Source organism: Aquila chrysaetos, chromosome 17, assembly GCF_900496995.4.
Source record: "Aquila chrysaetos chrysaetos chromosome 17, bAquChr1.4, whole genome shotgun sequence".
Classification (NCBI taxonomy): domain Eukaryota; kingdom Metazoa; phylum Chordata; class Aves; order Accipitriformes; family Accipitridae; genus Aquila; species Aquila chrysaetos.
The window spans coordinates 5,344,082-5,368,249 of NC_044020.1; the positions used below are offsets into that span (position 1 = coordinate 5,344,082).

Genomic DNA, 24,168 nt, shown 5'->3' on the forward strand with positions numbered 1-24,168 from the left:
TTTGCTTGTTGCTACCATTCCTTCACAAACACTAAATCATCACTTTGAAATAAATGGTGAAATAAAAAGTGGTTTGATAATCAATGATTCTTCAGTGAATTCCAAAAGCCCTGCCCATGACAAGAGTTTTGCAATTTTAATCTATAAAGACTGTTAATAGATTTGCTTTTATGATCAAAGATAGTAAAGTCATCAGAACAAAATTTATACATTTCCATCGTTCCCTATGGTGGAAAAACTTTATGTACTAGAATGAAAACAAAAATACTTACTGTGGAGATAGCATTGACCATGCCATTGGTGATTTGGTCTTGACGCATGTGCTTCACTACATCAAACTGAGCTGCACGTTGCTTGGGGATTACCTGGTCAGCAATCTTTTTCAGTTCAGAGTTAAATTTTTTGAACAAATCTTCAAATAGAAGAGACAGAAGCTGGAAATACAAACCAATTGGATTAAGGGAAAAATTATACTTCTCCAAGTCTGGGAAATGGGGCAGTGGGGAAACACACGTTTTAATATTTCTACCTTTTATACTTCTTGTCAGTTAAAAAATATCCTGTTTCTCAAATGATATTTTTCTCACAAGTTTTTTGTCTTGTTAAAGTGCAATATTAGAGAAATTATTTCATAATGGAAAGTAAATTAAGTAGAAGAATGGTCTAAGCCTATGCATTTATCCCTTTTTGGTTTGCTTTAATTCTTCCTTCACAATATCTTGGCATACCCATCCATCTCTACGCTATCCATTTACTGTTTTCCCTAATCTACTACATTATAATCCAGCTGATCTACTTCTTCCTTCCTAGAGTCACAAACTCTTTTAAAGATTTAATACCCTAAATGTACAACCCTGAATCACACACAAGAATTAGAGACAAGACCAGCTTCTATTCTAATACTGGATGGAATAACTGCAGTAAAGCAGTAAGTGAAGAGTCACTTTGAGATATTCTATTATTAAAAGTGAAAAAGGCTGTTTAAAGTGCCCCTTCCCAGGAGCTATTTAAAAAGGACAAGACACCCAACTGACTGTAAGGGGCCCTCAGGGGAAGCAACTCAGCAGCACAGAGTTTGGAAGCCGTGCACAGTTTGCAAGACCAGACTAAGCACAAAAGGTGCACAGTTACCATTGCTTCTGGACAAGCAGAACTAGAAGAGACTTTTTTAGGGGCCCAGAAGCAACCTCTGCTCTTGACAGCTGGCAAGATGTATCTCAGGTTACATACGCAGCTTCCTCACTCAGATACACTTTTATCCTGCTACTTTCTGCCGATCACAATCTACGGAAAACCAATTACACCCAGAGAGAGACCACCTGGTTCAACACCTGCCATCCTTATCTAGAAGTGCTACTATCTGGGAAGTGCAATGCTCTTCCACATTTCTCCCTTAAAAAACAAAAAAAAAGTCTACAGCTTAAGCAAAGAAGCTACATAACAGAGCTGAATTAAAAAAAATACCAGCAATACTACTCTTCAAAAGTGCTGCAATTTAAGCCAATTATTTTCTGTATATGGATACTAATTACTTCTAGTTCTTAAAATAGCCATACAAGGAAAAGGCTACCAAAGTTTGTGATCTGACTTTTTTTACTCTCCAATCTGCTTTGCTTCTGCAGTTTGCTCAACCTCTCCCTGCAGACACTAATAGCTTCCCAAAACATTTAAATCTGCATTACACGATACATTTTAAGTGTTCACAATGATTAGTTTTGCAAGCTAGCAGTGTAAATTCTAAAGCCTGGCAGTCCTATCCTGGGACTCTATTTTACAGCAGCTCCAAGTGTCAGCAGAACTGAAAATGTGGCAGCTACCAATGCCAGAAATGGTAGTTCCCAGTGTACAAAGCATTGTAGGGCTGAACAAGCTAGGTATTCAGCCATCACAAGCCAAGACATTCTGGAGTCAGCTGTACAATTTAATTTCTGTATGTGCAGAATTAAACTGAATTTTAATTGTCTCCAACAGACATAGTCCCAGCTTTTCCTCACCTTCTGGAAACAAGGCAGCAGACCACTCATTTCTCTATCACTGGGATGGGCCACTAGCTTTCATTTGCTTCCTTCTACCTACATGTCCCAGCTGGGCTGACCAAAGCATTTGGCAAATGACAAATGTAAAGCAGCTAACTAAATTATAAGCTACCCTTTTCACTGGCATCACAAATTCATTTAGGAATAAAAAAATAACACCTGGCAACTCAAGACAGACATCTGATTTGCAATAAAATGCTCCCACTGGCCTTCATGGAGAGCAAGACTGGATTATTTTTGACAGTCTACTCTACAAGACGTATGGAACACTTAGTGTTCAGTCACTAAATTGTAAAACCAGCGATAACACACACTGTATGCTAACCCTTGACAAAAATGGAATCCTATTTCCACTCTGGATGTAAGAGTTTTTGCTGAAAACTGGTTAAGTGGGGTTTTTTTTTTTAGACCTGGCCTTGGCATGAAAGGAAGGTGTTGTAGACCCTCTTTCCTCTCCTGATCCTTGCAGTACCATTAATATTTACAAGGTGATACCCTCTCACCGTGGTCAAAAGAAATCCAGTCCCCTGCAACTCACCTGCGATGTCACAGCTTATTTAAATCAGATTTCCATCAGAAATAAAAGCATCTTTTAGGAAGCATCATATTAGGACGGAGAACCCACTGGAGTCTCCAAAAACTAGATTATGAGGGAAGTATTTCAAAAGCAGGGAAAAAGTAAAAGAAAGGAATGTGCAGTTTTAAGATGTCTGACAGTCCTGTCAAATAAGAGTTAGAGTCTTTTGAAATCAATCATGGAATACATTTGATCTCAACAGGTTTGAGCAGGTCTTAAACATTTAACAGAACATTTAAAAAAATTAACTCAGAAAATGTTTTCATATTTGATTTCTTGACCATAAAATTGCAAAAGATCTCCTAATTCCACATGCCATAGGGATTATAAAGCCACACCATCCTTCCTCTTCTTTGAACTAATAAAGTACATTACACACCAAGTACACCAACTTGCTACTATGTGCCAGTCTGAAAAGTATCGTACTTTGCTAATTTCACTCACAGACACTCGGTCTGCAAGAGCTCTGACTATCTGGCAAAGCAGAATCTCACAATAACCACATTATTTAGGTCAAGAGCAAGAGATTAAAGAAAAAGGATGGAATGCCAATGATAATATTCAATGGATTTCATAGTTAGACCAGGGCCTTTCAGACCGCTTCAGACAGGAGCACTAAAGAGCAAATTATATTTAAGAAAAAAAACCATACTGACAGCTCATCAATTGATTTTCATTGAAAATCCTAAGAAAAATTAATAAAGAAGTTAAGCTGCTGAAATACAGTTTCACCAATTAGCTTAATGTCAGAGAATTCTAATTAGGCGCCTTGAGATTGCTATTTAGCGTTTAAGCCTTTAGAGTGCCAAATTCTCCCTTTCACACAAACTGGTTGCAAAATTAAAGACATTAGGCAGCCTTAATTATATTATCAGAACAGCTGGGATTAGGCAATCTCTGAAGTCAAGGCGGTATTCTTTTGTCACAGGGTAGAAATCCCTTGCTTTCCAGGGTGCCGGATTTTGGTGCTGTTCCATATCTCACCCATACAAAGCAAGCTGCATTAGAAACAAAAAAAAAATGAGGACAAAGAACAGAGTAATGCTTAGCAAATAATGAACACATTAAGGAAAGAGAAAAGGTAGGTGAAAAGATTAAGCCTGAAATCGGTAGGTTTTGCTAACACCTCAGCTGGCACCTGGCCTACCGAGCCTCTAGTGGCAGAAAGACTAAGAGAAAGCTCTGTAAACCAGCTTGGCTAGTGGATACAACTCTGTTATCTAAAGCTAAAGCACATTTCGTACTCTCTTGTCCCATGGGGTGTGAAATTAGCAGCTATTGTTTTCACACATTTTTATAAACACAATGCCTTTTATGTCTTTACATTGTTTAGACTGCTATGTTTTTCTCCTCCCATGGGAATCTTCTCTTTTTTTTTTTTTTCTTTATTCAAATTTTACATCAACAGGATTTTTATTCCAGGAACACGCTGGCATTAAAAAAAAAACCAACAAACCACCAACCATTTTATCCACGCAAACTTTAGCTAAACACAAACATTTAGAAACTGGCAACAAAATCTCTACACTTTTTAGTCTGTAATCCAATCAAATTAATATTACACTGATAACATGGCAGAGAGGAATTCAAGTGTTCAGCTTGAAATGAGCTTTTAAAATATCACAAGGGAGCCAGAACTACTCTTAATCAAGTGTTACCCCCCCCCCCCCCCCCCCCCGCATAGTTCTCCTTGATGTAGAAAAAATACGCATTGGCTTTGTTAAGATGATCCTCTACATTTAAAACCTCTTCCCAGTTAATTTAAAACGACTTTGGTTGTTAACATCAGTGTGAGCAGAGGCCTTTCTCTTACAGCTTGTAGAAAACTTTTTACCTGCTCTACTTTCTGCCTCTAAAAATATTAGGAAATAACAAACTACTCCTTCAATCCAGTTAAATAAGAACAATATGATGACAAAGCAACAACTGATTTTACTGATTACAGTCACACTTAACTACAGCAACAACATTACGGCAGAAACCAAATAAATCCATTACAGCTCAAAATATTTGCCGCATTAGAGTATTGCGCTAATGTCTTCTTACTACTCCTTACGCTTTAGAAATATGTTCTGCTTCAGCATAAGAATAAAAGTTCGATGAACAGTCAACATATTAGTTTGAAGAAAGGATTTTTTTTTTTTCCTAACAGGTTAAAAGCTTTTTTTCCTTTGTATTTGTGCTTGGAGTGTGTTCAAGAGTGTCATCTTAGTTTCTTCAGAAAACTAGGAAGCAAAGCACACGTTTTTACCCTGAAATGATTGCGCGCCCCATGTGTGTGTTCACGTGTGTGCACGGAGGACAGGGCAGGGTGGGAAGGAGAATAGAGTATGAGACAATAGGCAAGCACACATCTTAAAAAGTAAAATAAGATGAGAATTCCCACTGGATATGAAGAAAAAGGAATGGATATTGTTACTTGCGCTGCAACAGAAATCCCAGTGCAAATGATGGGGGAAGCAGAGATGCATAGTTTCTCCAGCCTGGTGAGTTATCTATACTTGCCTGAATTTCTGAAGCATGATCAATAACCAGAGATGATACTGACTGCCAGAACTTCAACTTAAGTTAATACAGAGCACAACAAAGAAGTCCAATCCTAATCTAAACTGGTTAATCAAATAACCACACATGGCAAGGAAAAATCCATGCCATGGTAACCAAGAAGTTCCTTCACTTGATAGGCAAATTCCCAATTAGGAGAATGTAGTTTGGCCAACAGCTGTGAACTGCCACCCTCTCTGCAAAAGAATGGTGCCAGTCAGACACCTCAAACCATTCCCTCCTTCACAGCCCTTTGTTACCGCTTCTACCTCCAGTGCCAAAATTCTGCAAGCAGAGAAGTCTACGCAATCCACTTTCATTAGTTGCTCAAGTTAACGTTAAACCACTTAATTTGTTAATTCATGCTACTCTAGAGACTAGAAAGGCAGTTGACAACAAATAAGCAATGTTACGCGCTTCTCCAAATTACAGAAGGCTTGAGTCGCTGTTCTGTGAGTTGCTACACAAGCTGGGTTCTCCATAGCGGGACAGTCTGGACTTGAGATGCAAGCACCTACTTAGTCCCAGTTTATTCCCTTACCCACCTGCTTAGAGGGGGACACCAGAAGATGGATCTTACTGCTGCCTTCTTGGCACTAACAGTGTTATAATGGAACTAGAACTGATGCCGTATTTACACTGCTCTGTCCTTTTTTTCTGGTATAAAGAGGCAATACAGAAGTGAGGATATAATTAGTCTCAATCAGGGAAGCATATCTATGAGTCAACACAGAAAAGCCAACAAAAATAAAATGAGAGGAAAAACACTTCAATCAAGAAGACAGGAATGCTCCTTATTCTGCAACTTTTAAAAGCAGATAGTAACAAAACCCCAAAAGAGCACTTCATTCTGAAGTAAAGACTCACCTGCCCTGCCAACTCCAAACGTTTATTTCCATAGTAGTCTCTGTCATCTACTTTATTTTCTCCTTGAGCCAAGATTACTCTGCGCACCATCACTGCTGTGTATATGCACTTGGCACGAAAATTGAATTCCTTCACCTGTAAACAAAACAACAAAAAAGAAAAACATACTGATGTTTCAGGATCAGGTCCTTAGTTCTTATTCAAACAAACACATCCATTTAAATCAATGGGTTATCTGGGCTGACCAAGGAGTTACAAAAGGGATTTGTGCACTTTACCTTCTTAAAAAATGCTAAAAAGTAATATACATTAGTGACATTGAAACAGACAGTAAATGAAAACAAGTCAGAATAAAGTTATAGGTCATGAGAATAAGGTCCTGAACTAATAGCTGATACTGCCTGACTATGCGGAAAAAATGCATAGTATGGTAAGTAGTTCAATGGTACAGCATTTCATAAAGATTACTTTTGACTCAATCCAAATCTTCCCCTTTATTTTGAGGATGATTTACTTTATCTCAGCTACAAAGCAATCATTTTTCCCTGCCAACAAAGCTCACACTATAAATAACCACACAAATTTACTCCAGTTTAAAAAAAGAAAAAAGCATTACATACAAGAACGTGGGTCAGAATAGTTGATGCTAGCAGCTCTCGTGCTTCTTCCATCTTTGTTTTCTTTGGGCCTCCCCACATCCTTTGCCTTCGTACTTTGTTTCCAATGTACTTCAATGCCTGTCAATGGGGGCAATTAAGTTAAAATCAGAATTGTAACCTATACAAATATACACACACATGGATATCTGTATGTATTCCTCAGTCAGTGCAATCCCACTAGCCACAGATGATACAAACTCCAAGCAAAGTGAAAAATACCAAACACATAAGCGATGCTAATAAAAAAAAATTCTTGAAAATTGACACAATTGATTATAATCAAATATAGAACATGTTTATCATATGTTGATAACATTTGGAATGGGAATTGGTGAAAGAACATGATTACTACAATATTAAAAGAAACAGGATTGCAGAGATATAGGAAAAAGGATTATATGAATTCCAAAGATATCTAGTTCATTTAATTTGACTTTTCATCTCCAGTTCTTTTGTGTATTTGCTAAGTTTCATTCAGATATTAAACCATGAGGTGGCACTCACTGTTTAAGAGGCACAAACGCTACTGTGTGGCATCTACATGTGTCTCCAAGAGTACCTTGCAATAATTAATGGATTCTTACTTTCTTACCAGGTGTCCAAGAAATGGAATCAAGCTGCAGAATTCAGGGTCAGATGAGTCAAAGAAACTACCCAGGTCCACACAGGAAGTTCTTGCCTGGAAATGAAGCCATGCCCCCTATGCCAAAGAATTACCCTCTCCACTAGATGACGGATTATCCTTTCCATCTGTTACCTTCTTCCCCAAATAGCTCACTTTTTTTTCATTTCATTTGACACTTCTTGCACAGACTAACTTCTGTATTTCTGTTTTTTTACTTTCCTGGATGCTTCACATTTCTCTATGTTCCTCCAGCATCACCATTTTACTCTTCTGACTCCGAATTAGGAGGCCTTCATTCTACCTCTAACCCTGAAAAGCCCCAAAAGATGCAAACTAAAAAGACTTTCAATTTACAACACTCAACACCACACATGGAAAGGTTCAATACAGTTTAGAATGAAATAGCAGAAGTAAGACTAATCTTCAAAGATTCTTCTAGCAGATTAATATGTACATGATGGAAATGCTGCCAGCAAAATGGCCTGTGTTCTGGCTAATTAAAAAGTGTATGAGCTGAAGAGAATTCTGATGAGTCTCCAGCAGGATGGAGGGTGGCTATTATTGTGGGCTTTACACAAGTGGTTAGAATTGGAGGAGAACATCTACTCATGATGAAATGGTCATGTCCAGAAGCCCAATGGGGCTTCTGCAAAACGGGGCATGCAATTCCTTTTTGAAAAATGGGAATTGTCCTCAACAAAAAATCCTAATCTTATGGACATCACTACTTGTCACATACACTAAAACATAACCCTGGACTTCTGAAAACAAAGCATTTCTTGACGTTAGGTTTTTTTTCAGTTAGGCAATGAGAGCAAAGTCTCACTTAAAAACCCTCAGCTTAAAATAACCCCTAAAAAACAAACCTCAAAACACAAAGTGTATGTTGACTGCTGACACAGCAAAGTGGTCAATACCCACAGTCTTCAGATTTTTATGGCCTCTGGGCATGTGAAAAGACACACCTGCATCTGTGTAAAAATCTGAGCTTTTTGGCATTCTTCCAGACTAGGAGCAAATGCAGCCATCACATGTTCCTCTGTGCCAATCATTTGTACAATCTCTTGGTCACTCTCAACACCCATGGCCTAGGAAAAGAAGAAAAGACAGAAATAGCACAGGCTTTATGTTAACTCACTGACATTTGCTTATGCTAATTTGGTATTGTTTGTCTGTGTTACTACTAAGCAAGAGCTAGTTCTTCTCTAAGAAACTGTGCCATCTGGCACTGGCAGCACATATTCTAGCTATGGAAGAACATTAAATGGAAATCTTGATAAGCAGCAGGAACACACACACACTTTCTGGAGAGCCTTTTTTTCTTCACTGACAGGAATTAAATTCTATGTTTTTTCTTAAGAAAAAAAATAAATACCAGGTAATAACAACCCTACCTGTGTAACAATGAAAACCAAGTCAGAATCTAAAATAAATAAATAAAGGTGAAATTTCTTAAAAGATTACACATGGTCTATTACCACAAGCAATTTTGCAAACTCAGTAGACTGTGATGCAGCACGTCCTACTTGAGGAACGTTTACAATTTACCTCCTTTGCAGCTCTCCGCATTTAGAAGATGACTTCACTACAGAATTCCACTTGAAAGCCATTCTATTATTTCACTGATCCTTGGACACCTTGTTAGACTTTATACTGCGGAAAAAGCTTAATAAACTAAGAAAGCGCTTAACAGGTTTAGAAAAATCTCTCTATCAGTAAGTGTTTCAAGGTGGCAGCCAGCAGTGAAGGCCTTTGTGGATTCCAGATGGTGCTAAAGCTCCCCCCTTCACACATTTGCCTGGAGCTCTGCCATATCAAGAAATGGAATAATCTCACTAAACCTCTTCTGGCTGAGTTATAATATGTTTCTCAGAACTTTGTGAGGAAGTTACGTTTGCATTCATATTATTCTTCAAACTGCCTGCCACAAAGACCATTGTAAATAATGGCCTATGTAGACCCTAGTACTCTGGTTCTCATTAAAAACTGGCAGCGTCCCAAAAAGTCACATTTTCCTCAAAAATGCACAAATACCTTCCCTACTTATTGCCTTCATTGGGTGTCACTTTGCTTAACACCTAGCTAACGCTATCCCCTTGCAAAACTGTTGCTATAATTGTGAAGTATCCAGCCTTTTTTTTTTTCTTTTTTTCTTTCATTTCTTCTTTGTTTTTCAACAAAGAAGTGGTTGGTTGAAGTTCCTTTAACTTAAAACTCTCTCTCTTCACCTTGTGGTTTACTAGAAATTAAAAGCAGTGCAAAAGTAGCAGACACCTATAACAGTGTGAGAACTTTCACGTTTTAGCGCAAAGCACAGATGACAATTCCACCATCTCGGACAGACTTGAATTCCAAATCAAGACACAGTTACTTCACCAGACAAGAGTGTTTCATCATAGTTTGCTGCCACTAAGTAGTCACCCCTCTGATCTCAAGGCTTTTTTCAGAACCAGGATTTGCCCAAGTGATATTACTGTAGTTCAGATCTCCATTTTTCAAATATTATTATGCTTTCTCACCCTTTTAAATAAGGTCACACAGTAGTTTAAAAACCTCAGCAGAGAAGTTAACAAAATCCCTCATGACCTGAGAGCCAGACCCATAAGAAACTCTACAAAAGCATGAAAGCTTCGCAATAGTAATTTTCCATGTGTCTAGAACTTTAAATAGCTAACCAGCAAACCAGTTTAAGAACCACAACTGGATTCATACAATTATTGCACTTAGCCTACAGAAGAACAAAATGTTATTAAGGGAATCTTTGTGCCACTCTAAGCACATATACCAGGAATACATTTATCTAAAGCACATCAAATGCAAGGTGATAAGATATAACCCTATTTCTGCCCACCAGGTTAATTTTAGGATGGCAACCAGATGGTAAGAGAAACGTAAAAAGTGAACAAAACAAGCGGGGAAAAAAAAGTCAAGCTGCAGTTTTACTATGCTCTTTTGTCCATTAAAAAACAGAAAGCCCTGGTAAATTAAAGAGGGTTGATGATTTCTTCTAACTTGATGAATTCTCTGATCAAAAGTCTGACAACAAGATGAGAATAGGACATATCATTATGCCCATGTAGATTTTCTAGTTGAAGTTTGTAGCAGCAAACTCACTTGAGCATTCTGAATTTGTGTGTGGGAAAGGCTGGGATCTGCCACAAAATATATGTTGTATTGTTAGATAAGTGCAAATTGGGGGAAATTAATTTATAAGTCATAACTATAAACCTAAGCAAATGACTGAAAAAGATGTGCTGATACAATAGTCTAAAAGTAAACCCATCTATCCTCCTCTGTACTTTCAACAATCATGGGCAAAGCTGCACATGCAAATCTACCTACATGCAACACTAACAGGGCAAGCAACAGGCCCATGCTGGTATCAGATAGATTTGTAATCTTAACACTTTCTTTTTTAGTAAATTTGGCCCTGATATTGCACTTCTACAAAAAAAAAAACCAAAACCAAAAAAGTACTCTAGAATTAGCCTGTAACATCACTAGGATAGTAATAAAATATTCCTGGGTTGTTGCTTGTGCTACAGAAACATCGAGGACATGCAAAGTAGGAATGGGTCCTATGCTTAAAGTGCTCATGATCCCAGAACAAAGCCAAGGGAAAGGGAATTAACATAAAAGCATAGCAGGAGACAAGATGTCTTGTTTATTTTTGATTGGAAGGCGATGTCACAAAGGGATAATTTTAAGGGGCGGTGGAGGGGAAGGAGACATTGCAAAGGGATAACTTAACAGTAGCAGTGAAACAATGAGGAAGGAGAGAGTAGCAGGCCATTGAAGAGCATGGTTGGAAGGCTAGTAGTCAATGGACATAAGGCAGACAAGTCAAAGCAAACATTCAGACTACTCAGATCATCCTGAGTAGGAGAAAGTGGTCCAACTGGGGTAAGCCACTTCCTAGGAGTGGGGAGGTTCCTGCTGCCCAAATGTGTGTGTGTGCATGCGCCCGTGTGTGCACACACACATGTACATGTAAGAGAGTGTGCATGTGTGCATGAGAGAGTGTGAGCCCAGCTCTTCCTCCCCCCAGCTCACGTCTTAATGATGATGTCTAGGCGTTACCATGGCACTTCCCTAGAATGTAGTTCTGCAGTCCATCAGGCTAAATTACAGAATGGAGACAGGCAGATGACTGGATTAAAAAGATGTCAAGGAAGTTCGAGGTTGACATCACAGACAGAATTGGTCTGGAGCTTTCATAATTCAAAAGATACGGGCTATGAAACTGCAGCCATGGGAACCTGTAATTCTGCAGATCCAGTAAGACCACCATTCAGCTGTTCCTCTAGAGCTGCATCTTAACAGCTCCAAGACTAACACAGGTTTGTAAAAATGAAACTCGACCTGCTGTTCAAACCTTTTGCCTCAGGTCCTAGAGCAGCTCCTTATAGCTCCCACATAAACTAAAGATACTTCACCTAGCAATTCAGGTTGTAAAATTCAACTTTTAAGTCCCCCTAGGTTACTTATAATTCTCTTCCTTCCCCAGCCAGTTTTGGTGCAGCATGCAACCTTCATTTACTTCAGCTCCCAGGACTCACTCAAGTCTACTGAATCAAGATTACAAACCCAAAAGAAAAATAGCCCTTACCTTAAAACAGCTCTAACTCCCTGCAATGTAGGAAGCTCCCTGCAAAAGCAGCAGCTCTACCTCACCTGTAACCCTGATGTTTTTCAGGATAGAAACACCCTGAAGTACTACACAAATATTCCTCACCTCCTCTAATGCTCATTGCTACCTAAAACTGTCCGAGCCCCCCAGATAAAACGTGCATAGCTCATAGCCTGACATATTCAAAAACCCCATCCACACAGTTCACACAGCCCTATGATCTGTGCCCAACTGACACACAGCTAAAACAAAGGTCTCTTGGGGTTGCAGGTCAAGTCAGGACATCCTAAATACCATTCTGGTGGCATGTGTATATTAACTAATGAAGCAACGTTACACAGTAAGCAGGAAGCAAATTAGTTTGTGTCTGTTTCCCATTACAAGGTAGTTGACAGCCCTTTAAAAACCTCAACAAATACGTATTTTGGGGGCAAAATTGTCCAATTTATATCACTGCTTCAAACCAAAACCTGCATTTACACATACATGGGCTGCACAAATGCTTCTGTCCCTTTCAAGAAGAAAGGTTAGAGAAAAAGTGTTTAAGCTAGCACAGCAACAAAGCACCAACTCGCCCACATCTGAAGGGCAGACTCTTCAAGTCTGTCCCAGAATAGTGCCAGGACCATGCCTTTTGTAGCCTATCAAATTTCAGTTATCTGTTGTCAGTGGGCTAAACTTCACAGAACTACAACTTACATGTGCTCGGCACAACCAGCTGTTAAATTGCCGAATATGCCAATCACAAAGATCCTTACAGGTCTGGTTGGCAGAAAAGCAAAGCTGCAGAACAAGGTCATTCAGGCTTGCAGTTCAGAAGAGACTATGGATAAGGATGAACTGCAAGGCAGATGACACCTTTAGGGCGACCCTACACAGTCCAGTCCCCCCACCTATCCAGATCAAGGGACCTTTAGATCCACACTATTTCCACCCCTCCCCACAGCCCATGCACCTCGGTTTCCTTCCTCACCATGAAAGAAAAAAAATGATGGGGAACACTGTATGTTCAGGTCTCACCCTAGCATGCAGCTAAGAAGTGTCCATGACCCATGCCTGAAACACAAAAGTGCTCTTAGATTCTAGTCTAGGGAGTTCTTTATGAATTTTAGGCCACAGCTCTGTCAGGGGGTAGTGTTTGTAATACTCTCTACTGCACAGCCCTTGCTTTTGACAAAGATGTCTAAGGGATAGTAGTACACCTCCACTTCACAGTTGCGGTAGCTTTAAATCCACATTACATCATAGATCTCCAATACTTGCTTTCTTTTCTGTAAAGTTACAATTATTTTCTGTACCTGATCTACACCTTAAGTCATTTGCAGGAACAATGGGCCATTTAAAGCTATTGGGACTAGAAAGACAATCCAAAATTGCCCAACCTTCTCCCACTGACTCTCAGATAGTCCCTGACAAAACTGTCCCCTCTAGGTGGCCCATGCACTGGATAGCAGCCCTCTACCAATTACTAGTTATTTTCTTAATCAAAACACAGAGGTCTGTCGAACTTGGTTGCAGCCTGGATGCTGGTCTGGGAGTAAATGCAGAGCAATAAATTTTTATCATTGCTTTCTCAGTTTATTTTTTAATTGGAAATTATACAAAGAGTTGCTACAGTAGAAGTTAAGGGGGCAAAGGCAACCAAAACTTCAGACCTTAGATTGTCTGTACAGCTTAACTTTGCCCCTTGCAGATGTGTATCTATACAAGAAGCAAAACACCTACGAGTAATGAGGAAGACCCATGCTCCATGCCCATGGCTTGGGTCTCAGCAGAAAGGAATTATTCTCCTTGCTTTTCCAACAAATCTCCTATGTATACTACTGCCATGTGAGAGAGTTGAGGCTACAGGGGGATCTGTAAGTTAGGGATTTTCCAGTTGCAGCACTATAGTGTTTGTAAGCTTGCTTCTAGTAGTTAAATACAACAAAGTAATACTGCATTACAGCAATGCCCAAGAAAGAAAGATTGGAGGCCAGTGCCTGCCTAAGAATCCATTGAAAAGACTGTCTGGGTTTTTTAGTTTCCAGCTGGAGACTCAAGTGGATAGAAGATCCCTGAAGTTCACATGTCATTAAAGGAAAGGTAAAGAAAATGATCACTCATGAGTACAGTTAAGTGCCAGTCAAGAATGGAACATTCAGAATAGTTGAAGTGGGTGCAGCTAATTTGCTACTGGATTAAATCAATATAAAACTTTGAAAAGCACTACGGGCAAGAGCTTCTAACAACTGTAACCCCTTATTCAATAAATAAAGGAAAAATTATGCAATGTTATCTAAAACATAAAAGATACATATGGGCAGGGGGATAATTACAGCAAGCATTGTCAGAAAATGATCAAATAGTCAGTACAATGCTGCTTAATAAAAACCCCAACAACCACCTCCTCAGGCTTAATAACCCAGAGCAGTTACTCTTCTGTGAGCAGGTATTTATCTATACCGGCAGGGGGTGACAAAATGTAATAAAAGTCTGTAAGTGAAGGTGGAATCCAGCTGTTTGGTACTTGAGCAAATGGATTAAGAGCCACATTAACACTTTCCTGCAACAGAAAAGTTGTGAACTTAATTCTGACACTTCTATGTGCATTTCTGTCCACAAATAATTTCTCAACTTACTTTAACATTGGTCACTAAAACCAGATGATCTCCTCCAACTACTTGAAGAGATTAGGTTCATCAGAGATAACAGACATTTGTTTCTCAAGTCTAAATCCAATTATTAAACTATTTTCTAGTACCAAACCCAAAGCACTTCCTACAAGAAAACCGATTCTTACAACTCTCAATCAGCCAAAGAGCTGTGGTAACACAGAAAAGTCTGTAGTTGCCAATACAAACAAATCAGCACTGGTGGCAGAAACTGTTTGGATGCTGTGAGCAAGTGCTGCCCTCTCCCGGCAATTTATTTCCTTGAGCGACTATCCACTCCCCAAACCTTCTGAGCTATAAAACCATTATAGTGAAGACCAAAGGGGAGCTATAGGATTTACTTCTATTGGTTGCTAGATCCAGTCAGAGGCATTTTTGTGCCCTAAGCCACCTTCCCTGTGAACAGTGCCTCCAAGACCGCTGCCCAGTTTCCTTCTGCACATGCACTGCACCAGGCTGCAAACCTACAGGTAGCAGCAAAGCCTACAGGACAGGAAGGAGCTACCAGCCGTTGGGAGGAGAGGTCCTAGCCTAAGGCACGGTCAGGCCCTGCTGTCTTCTCCAGCAGCCGGACAGTGCATGTCCCCCCACCTTAACGGGCTGTAGCCCAATGCATTCAATACCACACACAGATGGGCTACCAGCCTGCTTCCAGTCCTGTTGGGCACAAAGGGAGTAGTCATCGTTACGCCTTCAGTTGTGTGCACCCTTGAGTGAATTAAAATGAAAGAGAGAAGCAGAGGGCGAAAGAAAGCAGTTCTGGCAGTTTCACAGGCAATGACAGCCAAGGCATGACACTGTCACCAGCTCAGCTGGCAGGGCAAATACTCCCCAATTCTTGCCCAGAATCAAGGGTGGATGCCTCTCACAGCCCTTTATCAGTTCCACCGGAGATCGCTTCAAAGCTATGATGCCTGTCCATATGTTCACTGCACTGAAGATACTGGTGAGTGCTCCTAAATCAGGCAGGGATTCTGAAGTATTCTGACTGAGGCAGAGCTCATTCACAGGGGAAGCAAGTAAACTGCCAAGAAACGCAAGTCACTAGTAATCTTAAAGGATTTAAAAATAGGTCTAAGAATTGCAAGACTTCCCCAAAGGCTATCGGTTTTGTTTACGGTTATGACTGGAAGTCACATATAACAAGCTCCTGGCTATGTCATGTCCCCAGATCTGAAACAAAGGGTGTTGAGCTACTCAGCAGTCCACAAGTTGGAGGTGGGGAGGACCAAAACCAGAAACAAAGACCCTTAACACAAGTTTGCAACATAGGTCATAACAAAAGAAACCAAAAGCCTTCTGACTTTCTGTAGCAACAGGAGCACAGGCAGCAGTGCAGAGGGACTGTACAAAACAGTAAGGGGGTAGCAGGCATTTGTCTTGCCACAGCAGTGCTCTCTTTGCAGAAAAATGCAGCACTTTTTCTCATTTTTGCTGTACAATAAGGATGACTTCCCCGGGGAAAAAAACTTGCATTCTCTAAACCCTGCCAAGTCCTTCTGTACATACTAACTTCTGAGAGCTGCCACCAATCTTCATTCTTGAGCTATAGCACAGCTTTTTTTTTTTTTGCCGTTTTGTTTTTTTCCAAACCAACAGTTGTATTACCTTAAATATGATAGCAATGGGAATATCTTCTGACAGAGTGTTGTGCCTGAGGTAAAATCTTCCTTGTTTCACAACCATATTTGTTCTGCTCTTCTTCTCATGAGTGGAACTGAAGTTAAAAAAAAAATATATTATGTCCAACAGAAAGTTTGCACTGACATTCCTAGAATCTTCTCTATAAATCTTATCAAGCTTGAGCAATCTTTCAGCTGAATTAATCCCACTTTCACCTCTTTTTAAAATTACATTAAAACAGCCAGACATCACCCTGTAACTCCAAGGTAATAGGGTATTACAACCTGTGATGGGGAAGGTCAATATTCAACTTAAGCAAGTAGAAGCCTGTACTTCTCAAAATCGTCTTTGCATGCTTTTATCATTGACTTGGATATAACCAGCAAGGTCAAACTGTGCACAGGTACTGTGGCAACAACAGTAATGAAATAACAGTACTTTGTGTTGTACGTTTAGCCTCATCTCTGCTTACTGTGGAACAGTAAAGGAGCTAGGAGAGATGTGAGAGGCCTGTGGAGAATTAAAAAACAGCCCTCACAGCAAACAGTGACAAGCACTGTATTATACCAGCATGCAGCTTAAAAACAAAACCAAAAGGCAAACAAAATGTAAATAAAACTCCAACAAAAAGGCCAAATTTAGACTACCATGCCATTTTCAATAAATTGTGTAGTACAAAAATATTTGATTTTTGTTTCCTTCTCAATTGCCTTTAAAAACTTTTACACCAATTTGATTTAGAGAGTCAGACAAAAGGTTACATCCGTTTTCCACTGCAGTAACGTCCATGTTACCTGCTGCAAAATGAGACCAAACACCATCAATTAGGAAGCGCACTTTGTTATGTTAAAAATTAGAACTTGCTTTTTCTAGTCTGGGATGAATCCTGAAGTGTACGAGTAACTCCCACTGATTTTTGTGGGAATACTGTACTAACTCATTTTGGGACTGATGTTTTAGCGTACAAAATGACAGTAGCAAGAGAAGGGCATTGAATGTCTAGTTTTTTCCTGTTAAACTGTACTAGGAAGAAAACTACGTGGCTACTTCAACTACAGCAATGAACTTTTAAAGCTTTGGTTTTATCTCCCGTATGTAATTGCAGGCACTTACCTGGTAACAGAAGCGCCAACTGTGCCTTTTCTATCAGCTTCCACAATGATTCTGTTTTTGGATAACTGCTCTTGAATAAGGATGACTTTTTCTACACCTTTAACAATGAAATAGCCACCTATTCAATAGAAAAGAAAGATTTCACATGTCAGTACCCTTGCACCTTACTTACCTCCTTCAATATGCCTTTGAATATAAATTATTAGAAAGTAAACAGTAAGTACACAAAGGACAAAACAGGAGAGTAAATTCTCCCTTAAAAGAGTAAAGAACAAACTCTGTGTGGAACCAAAGGTAACTATGAAAATGTTCCACTGGACTAAACAGAACTTTTCCTAGGCTCACACATAGTATCTGGGCTCTAAAACTTTATTTGGGAAGTACTCGGACAGGCAGACCAAAAACTGCAAAGCTGTAAAAAAACCCAAACCTTAAGGTAACATACTTATTAAAAGATGTTACAGAATTGTTAGTTCTACAAATTAGGTAAAAATATTGCCTGTCAGAAGAGTGTATCATAAGGACATAAAAAAAGAACTGGCCATTTCAGATGCTTCATATCAAATAAAGAGACTAAGTCTTCTGTAACTACCAACTTGATCTCTCCAGCACTCCAGGAGAAATTTCTTTTGTACTACTTTTAAAAAATTATTTTAATGCCCTTGCTGTATCTAAGACAATAAAAGGAATCTGCACGAGCGATGATAGATTCCTCTCCTAAATTGTAGCTGTCTATTAATGCTTCTCCAGCACAGCACATCATGTCACTGGACCTTGCTATCACATGCAAGCACAGCACATGTCCAGTGCATGCTTCAAAGGCCGCAGATAAAAACCAAAGAAGTTGCTTGTTATAACCCTTCATCTCCTCTCTACATTTCAAATATTATCATGTAATATTTTATTCTTGCTTTACAAAAGGCAGCAAATGAGTGTGCCTGCTCTGGAGGACACCATTATACTCCACTCTCCCCTGAACCTCTTCATTTTCATGAACAAACTCCACCTCTGTTCCCATATAACACATCACGGTACAATACTATATACACTTCTCAACTTTTTCAAAATTTTGGTGTATTGTTTTTGTGGTTGAAAACTCCACCTTCAAATACAAACATTCGATGCTGTCAACCATTTCTTACTATTTTCAAAAGCCTGCCGATTTCTTTTGGTTACAAGCATTCACTTGAGAAGTTCCCACAATGAATTCACAGTGGCAGGAAACATACCAATGGGGTATTTCTTTGCTGAAAAAGATTTAAAACTAAAAGCACAGATGGGAAAAAAGAACATGAATGCAAATGTACCTGGATCTAAAGGACATTCATTAAGTTTGGCAAATTCTGCTGGAGTTTTCCCAGTAAGAACACAATTGGAGCTACGCAGCATTATAGGCATTCTGCAAGGAAACCAGGCACACTTTTACTTTAGATTCAGATAGAAAAACATGAATAGTCAAATTCAGAACAAAAACCATGCTGAACAAACTGGAGAAAACACGTGTAAGGTAATTAGAATACATTCAAGCTATGAACAACAGGTTTTTCCTTTAATCCCACCTTATTTCATTGAACATGTAGTTTGAAAAGAGAGACCTGAAAATGGACATCTACTGGCAGAGACTGAAGACTTCCTATTTAATTTTTATGCAGCTACTACAGGCATCCATGACAAGCACTGTCACCAAGGCCAATGATTACTAGTACAAAGACTCCTGGTCCCCAAAACCAGCACAGTCTGCACTGAAGAACATGCCATTGCGGATCCACTGTTACCAGTCTTAATTAGAAAAAGCTAGTTCAGATCTGATTTCCCACATAGCAATCACACATTATGGCTGCAGACAGATAGTGCCTCTAATGCATAACCTAGGTATGAAGTTTCCCCAGTAGTAACTCTGATTTCTCTGGTGTCTTGGTACAGAAGGCTGCAGCAAGCATTTTGTGAAGCAACATGAAGTGGTAGAAAAGTATTCCAAGAAATTAAAAACAAATTCCATGCTTACGGAGTTAAAAAAAGAGAAACTAAAGTGGAACAAGCTGCACAGGGAAGCTGGGCAGTCTGTATGCATGAAGGTCTTCAATATCTCACAGGATAAAGCACTGAGCAACCCGATCTGATCACAGAGCTGACCCCATTTTGAGCAGGAGGTTTGTAGACTTCCTGAGGTCTCTTCCAACATGAATTATTCTATCACCCTGCGATGAAGTCAGGGAATGTTCATGTTCATTTGGTTTTGTGTGTTTACACTGCAGTCTTACTAGGAATTTGGCTTATTCAACAATGAACAGGCAATGATTTTGCAGTTATTATTAAAAAGAGTACTTTTATAGGCAGCTTCATAATGTACCTTTCCACTCTCAGATTTTTCATTAAAATTTTTGACAGAGTGTATTTTACTTCCAAAGAAAAAGCTGCATTTTGCACAAGACAAAAACAGCTTATCACTACATCTACCAAAAGACCGCCATGCCCTTTAGTCTCTTCTACAAAAAAGTGGACTTTCGATCCAGCTTACAGAATTTCACTCCTTGGTGGACAGCCTTTGTAAGACCTATGTTCCAGATATTTGCTAAGACACATTTTGACAAAATTTATCCATGAGTTCTGCTATGCAACTACTTGCAATCTCAGAGATATTTCATTCAAAATTACTCCAACAAAAGTTAAGATTAGGCAGCTCTTGCTAATGAAGTTATATTTCTTTTATTCAAATCTTATCAATTATTTTAATTTCTTGGCCATTTTCATATTCTTTTATCTTAAAAGAAAACTGATGAACTCAAAGTTCTATATTTTTGAAGAGGATAAAAAGCTATCTTGTCACTACAGTGCTCTATATAGATAACCTACTTGCTTCAGTCATTTCACTGAGAAAGTGTTTCCTAGAGATAAGAATCTCCATATGAGAATCATAATCTTGTATCACACACATGATAAGCCTAATGCATTGGCTATTTATAACAGAAACAGTAACCAGCTGACATAAGGAAACTCAAAATGGAGTATGTAAATGCCATCACTGAAAACTCCAGTGAAACAGATGTCACCAAGTATCTATTCTTTATTTCACTTGCAAACAATAAAATATTTTGCAGCTAACATAAGACAGTACAGTAAGTCATTCTCCTTTTGAGGACAGAATCTAATTTTTTAAATATCTGAAGTTATCAGGAAGAACAGGAAGAAAATAAAAAAAAGAAAAAGGGAAAATAAATGTATTGCATTTCCAGTCTAGTGTAGCTCCTTAGGTATCTCTCTTCTCTTTCCTGCCAGTATTCCACCTTTGGTAAGACGCACAGTCACACAGTAAACAATCTCTGTAAGACACTGACCTTTAAAGCCAGCAGGGTTGGTCTTTAAGAAACCTTGTCTACAAAAGACAGACATCTTTATTGCCTTTAAAATGGAATTTTGCCTTCAATAAATTCTAGAACTGCCAGGTATTTTGCCTTTTTGGTATGGTTAAGAGCTTGTTTTTCTCCCTAAGGCACACTACTTTTTCTTTAAGAAATTACATATCCTTCACAATACTAATAACCTCAAGTCATTTGACAGTCTTTAGAAAAACAAAACCAGAAAAAAATCCTCAACATTTCTCCACAAAGCTCAGCCTTGGCTCTAAACGAAACCAATTTTAAAAGAGAGCTTAACCTCGTACAGAAGAACTAAAGCTTGCTTTGCTAGTTTTACCATCCACCTTCCACAGATGCATCTCTACTTATTATGTATGAAAGACTGAGTAATTTGGCTACAAAGCAAACATGATTATTTTCATTTTTCAATAATGCAACTTGCAGATCCAGTATTCTTTCATATATTTCCCTCTTTGGTTTTGTATCAATACAAACATAGACAACATCCATCCTTTGGAAGGAGACAGATTTCCAAAAGCTTTTGCAAAACGAAATCTTGTAACAGAACCTAACAATCACATCCTGTAAAGCTGTTCATCAAGATTTGCATGCTCACTGTTTCTTTTAACAAGGAAGCAAGGTTAGCCCATGTTTATTTTGCAGTAAAAACTCTTCCCAACACAGGAGCAAATGAAAACTAATACCAGAAGCTCAACATACAGTATCTTACCTGCCAATGGGTAATGCATTGCGTATGATCCTCTGGCTACCTCGTGTATATTCAATGTCCACTGTAATCGGGGCAGAATAAGTCATGTCTCTCAAGCGGCACTAAAAGGAGAACAGTCATGTGGTTAGATGTTAGCTTACAAACTGAAGAGTCTCTCTTAAAACAGCCCATGTTTGCCCTGCCTCCTGTAAGTCCTCACAAAGAAATCAAGCAAAGCGGAGCTTGACCAAGCTTTTCATGGTACCTGGACTATGTTTGACAGAGTCTCCAGTTTAAAACAAAACAAAACAAAACAAACAAATAAAATTCTTGTGATGTTTCAAAAGCAGCCAGTGGATCTGTGTCTTCAGATGACAGCACTGCAGAGCATAACTTCTAAACTGTTTAAGTAAACAAACAGGCCTAATCAGCAGAGCTGACACAAAGACCATACTATGCCACAGGCTCTGAGAGCAGTGCTCAGCTCAGGGACTTTTCTATAAGAAGACTCTCAACAGCTGAGGAGTTGTGCTGTCATATGAAGTTGGATAGAAGGTAAACACACAAGAGTAAAAGAGACACTGCGCTACCTTATTAATAGAATGAGAAAATCTCACTGTATGGTACCGTTTCTAAAGATGACTTACAGAAGCCTCACTACAGCATCACCTCCTGTAAAGATTCCCAGAATTTGTTTGCAAATTCCTCAGATAGCAAGAGAAGCAGGATATACATATATAGGACATTATATAGCTCAAGGCTCAATCATTTCTAATCCAATCTTTCTGGTCTGCTCTCCTCAACCTCACTCTATGAGTCTGTTGCTAGCCCTTAAGGTATTGCGTATCTTCATGCAAGACAAGGTTTACTGCGTTTGCTGAATACAACAGAGCAACTCACAGCAGGCCATTTGTGACCTCCCTGAGCATTCTATACCTCTGAGCTCCAGGACTACAGGTTTATCAGTATTCAGACTTGTACATTTATGGTTCTATAGTCTTTCAGTGTATTGATTATGCATTAATAAGAGGCAGTTAAGATTGTGCTGTGCATTGAAGATGCAACTGTATGGAAAAATATGCCTCAAGAATCATTGCAAACTGTATGCTCCTTCTCTCCACATTAAATTCTCTCCACTTCCCTAATAATAAAATACTGATGTGCACCAGCAGTTTTCAAGCTGTGACTTGTAGGAAACTAGGTCCCGTTATGCTCCCAGCAATTTCATTGAATTTAAAAGTAACTGAGAATATTTCATTCTAATTACTTTAAATTCATCTGTTTGAACAGTTGATGAAACTCCCATAAGGACTGCATAAGAAGGAGAGTTAGACAGCTTCATTACTATTACTTAGGAGAAAAAAGGCTTTGGGATTCTTTGTGAGTGCTTTGTCCACACAAGACACAGATATAAAATCAGAATTACATACTGTAATATTCCAGCATTTGTATTTTTGTATCACCTTCTTTGATGTAACTTCTCCTTACATTAGACACTTAGAGATCAAAGACAGGCATAACTTGATCTTCAAGGAAACCAAGGATATAAGAATTCCCAAATTTGATTGAAAATAGGTAAAATACTCAAGACCCTTATGAAAATCTGAGCATTTTAGGTGTCTTTGGGAAACCTCTAACAGAGAAATGTAATGACATACTCATAAGTATCCAATCTCTTTGTTTTGTTTGGTATTTTTTGTTTTTTAAATTGCACCCCTGGTCTGACCTGATCAGCATCCTATTTAAGAAAATAACTGTGGCCTTCATGTGCATATAACACACTGAAAAAAAAAAAAAAGAGGAAATGATGCACTAGCATTAAGCATCAGTTAGGATATACCTGAGATGCAAGAGTAGTTTATTCTAAATTAAAGGTCAATATGCTCTATGAAGCATTTATTTTGCCCTCTTCTGCTCGTATACTTTAATTACACAGTAAGCAAGCATTTTAATACCTGCACTCTTGGATACGAGTTGTTAGCTACAAACAATTTTTTGCATGCAATTTCATTCATATATAGAAAATACTTCCCACTGCATTTTGTGCACGTTTGTACCTAGTGATTTAATGTTAGCTACACATTTGTGAGATCCATGAACTGTCCTGTATTACATCTAATTGCACTGTTGATGGCTGAGTTACTGGCCTTACGTAAAATCTTTCCATCGAGTTAAGTGAGATTTGAATCAGGTCAATGGAGACAGAAAACACGGCTATGCACAAGAGGCAGCCACTAGATGGCTTTTTAAACAGAATTTCTCCAAAGCACTGAATGTGTTTTGTGACAGAATCTGAAGTGTGCCACGTACACTACATGAAAAAAAAAACCAACAATCCAACTTCCAAGTATCAAGTCTATATAGCAAGGAAAAAAGTGTCTGATATGTGAACTGATCTATTAGGTTGACAACAGGCTGCATGTAGGTAAATGGGGGGAAAAAAGGTGCAAGTTTGAAGCTCAGTTCCCATTCTGAGGCCAAAAAGAGGTTGTCAGTACCGCTGTTGCAGTGGTATAAATCTCAAAGCATAGCAGCAGGAGAGGAATTTGTTCCTGACCAATCTCTGAAGGGAAGTGAATGGCTTTAGATACCTGGAAGCAATCCTGCAAGGTCCAAACCTTATCTTAGTTTATCGCATTCTTATATGTACAGAATCTACCTTATACCCTGCCAAAAGCAACAGCCTCTGATGTCAGTCACAGCAGCATTTGTCCTCCAACATGCATCTTTATTCCAGAAGTACACAATCAATTTGTTAACCTACATGCTTACAGC

General features: G+C 38.9%; 1 protein-coding gene across 3 annotated transcripts in view; it reads right to left on the reverse strand.

Moving 5' to 3' along the window:
- The window catches only part of POLR3B (RNA polymerase III subunit B), an 81,091-nt gene that overhangs the window by 51,576 nt on the left and 5,347 nt on the right, over nt 1–24,168 (reverse strand). For all 3 annotated transcript variants that reach the window (XM_030041012.2, XM_041129616.1, XM_041129615.1), the window contains exons 6-13: nt 21,415–21,515; nt 18,636–18,727; nt 17,329–17,446; nt 16,201–16,309; nt 8,274–8,396; nt 6,645–6,761; nt 6,025–6,159; nt 273–434 (exon numbers count right to left, since the gene is read on the reverse strand). In XM_030041012.2, the coding sequence (XP_029896872.1) occupies nt 273–434; nt 6,025–6,159; nt 6,645–6,761; nt 8,274–8,396; nt 16,201–16,309; nt 17,329–17,446; nt 18,636–18,727; nt 21,415–21,515 (957 nt within the window). The remainder of the gene's footprint in view (nt 1–272; nt 435–6,024; nt 6,160–6,644; nt 6,762–8,273; nt 8,397–16,200; nt 16,310–17,328; nt 17,447–18,635; nt 18,728–21,414; nt 21,516–24,168) is intronic.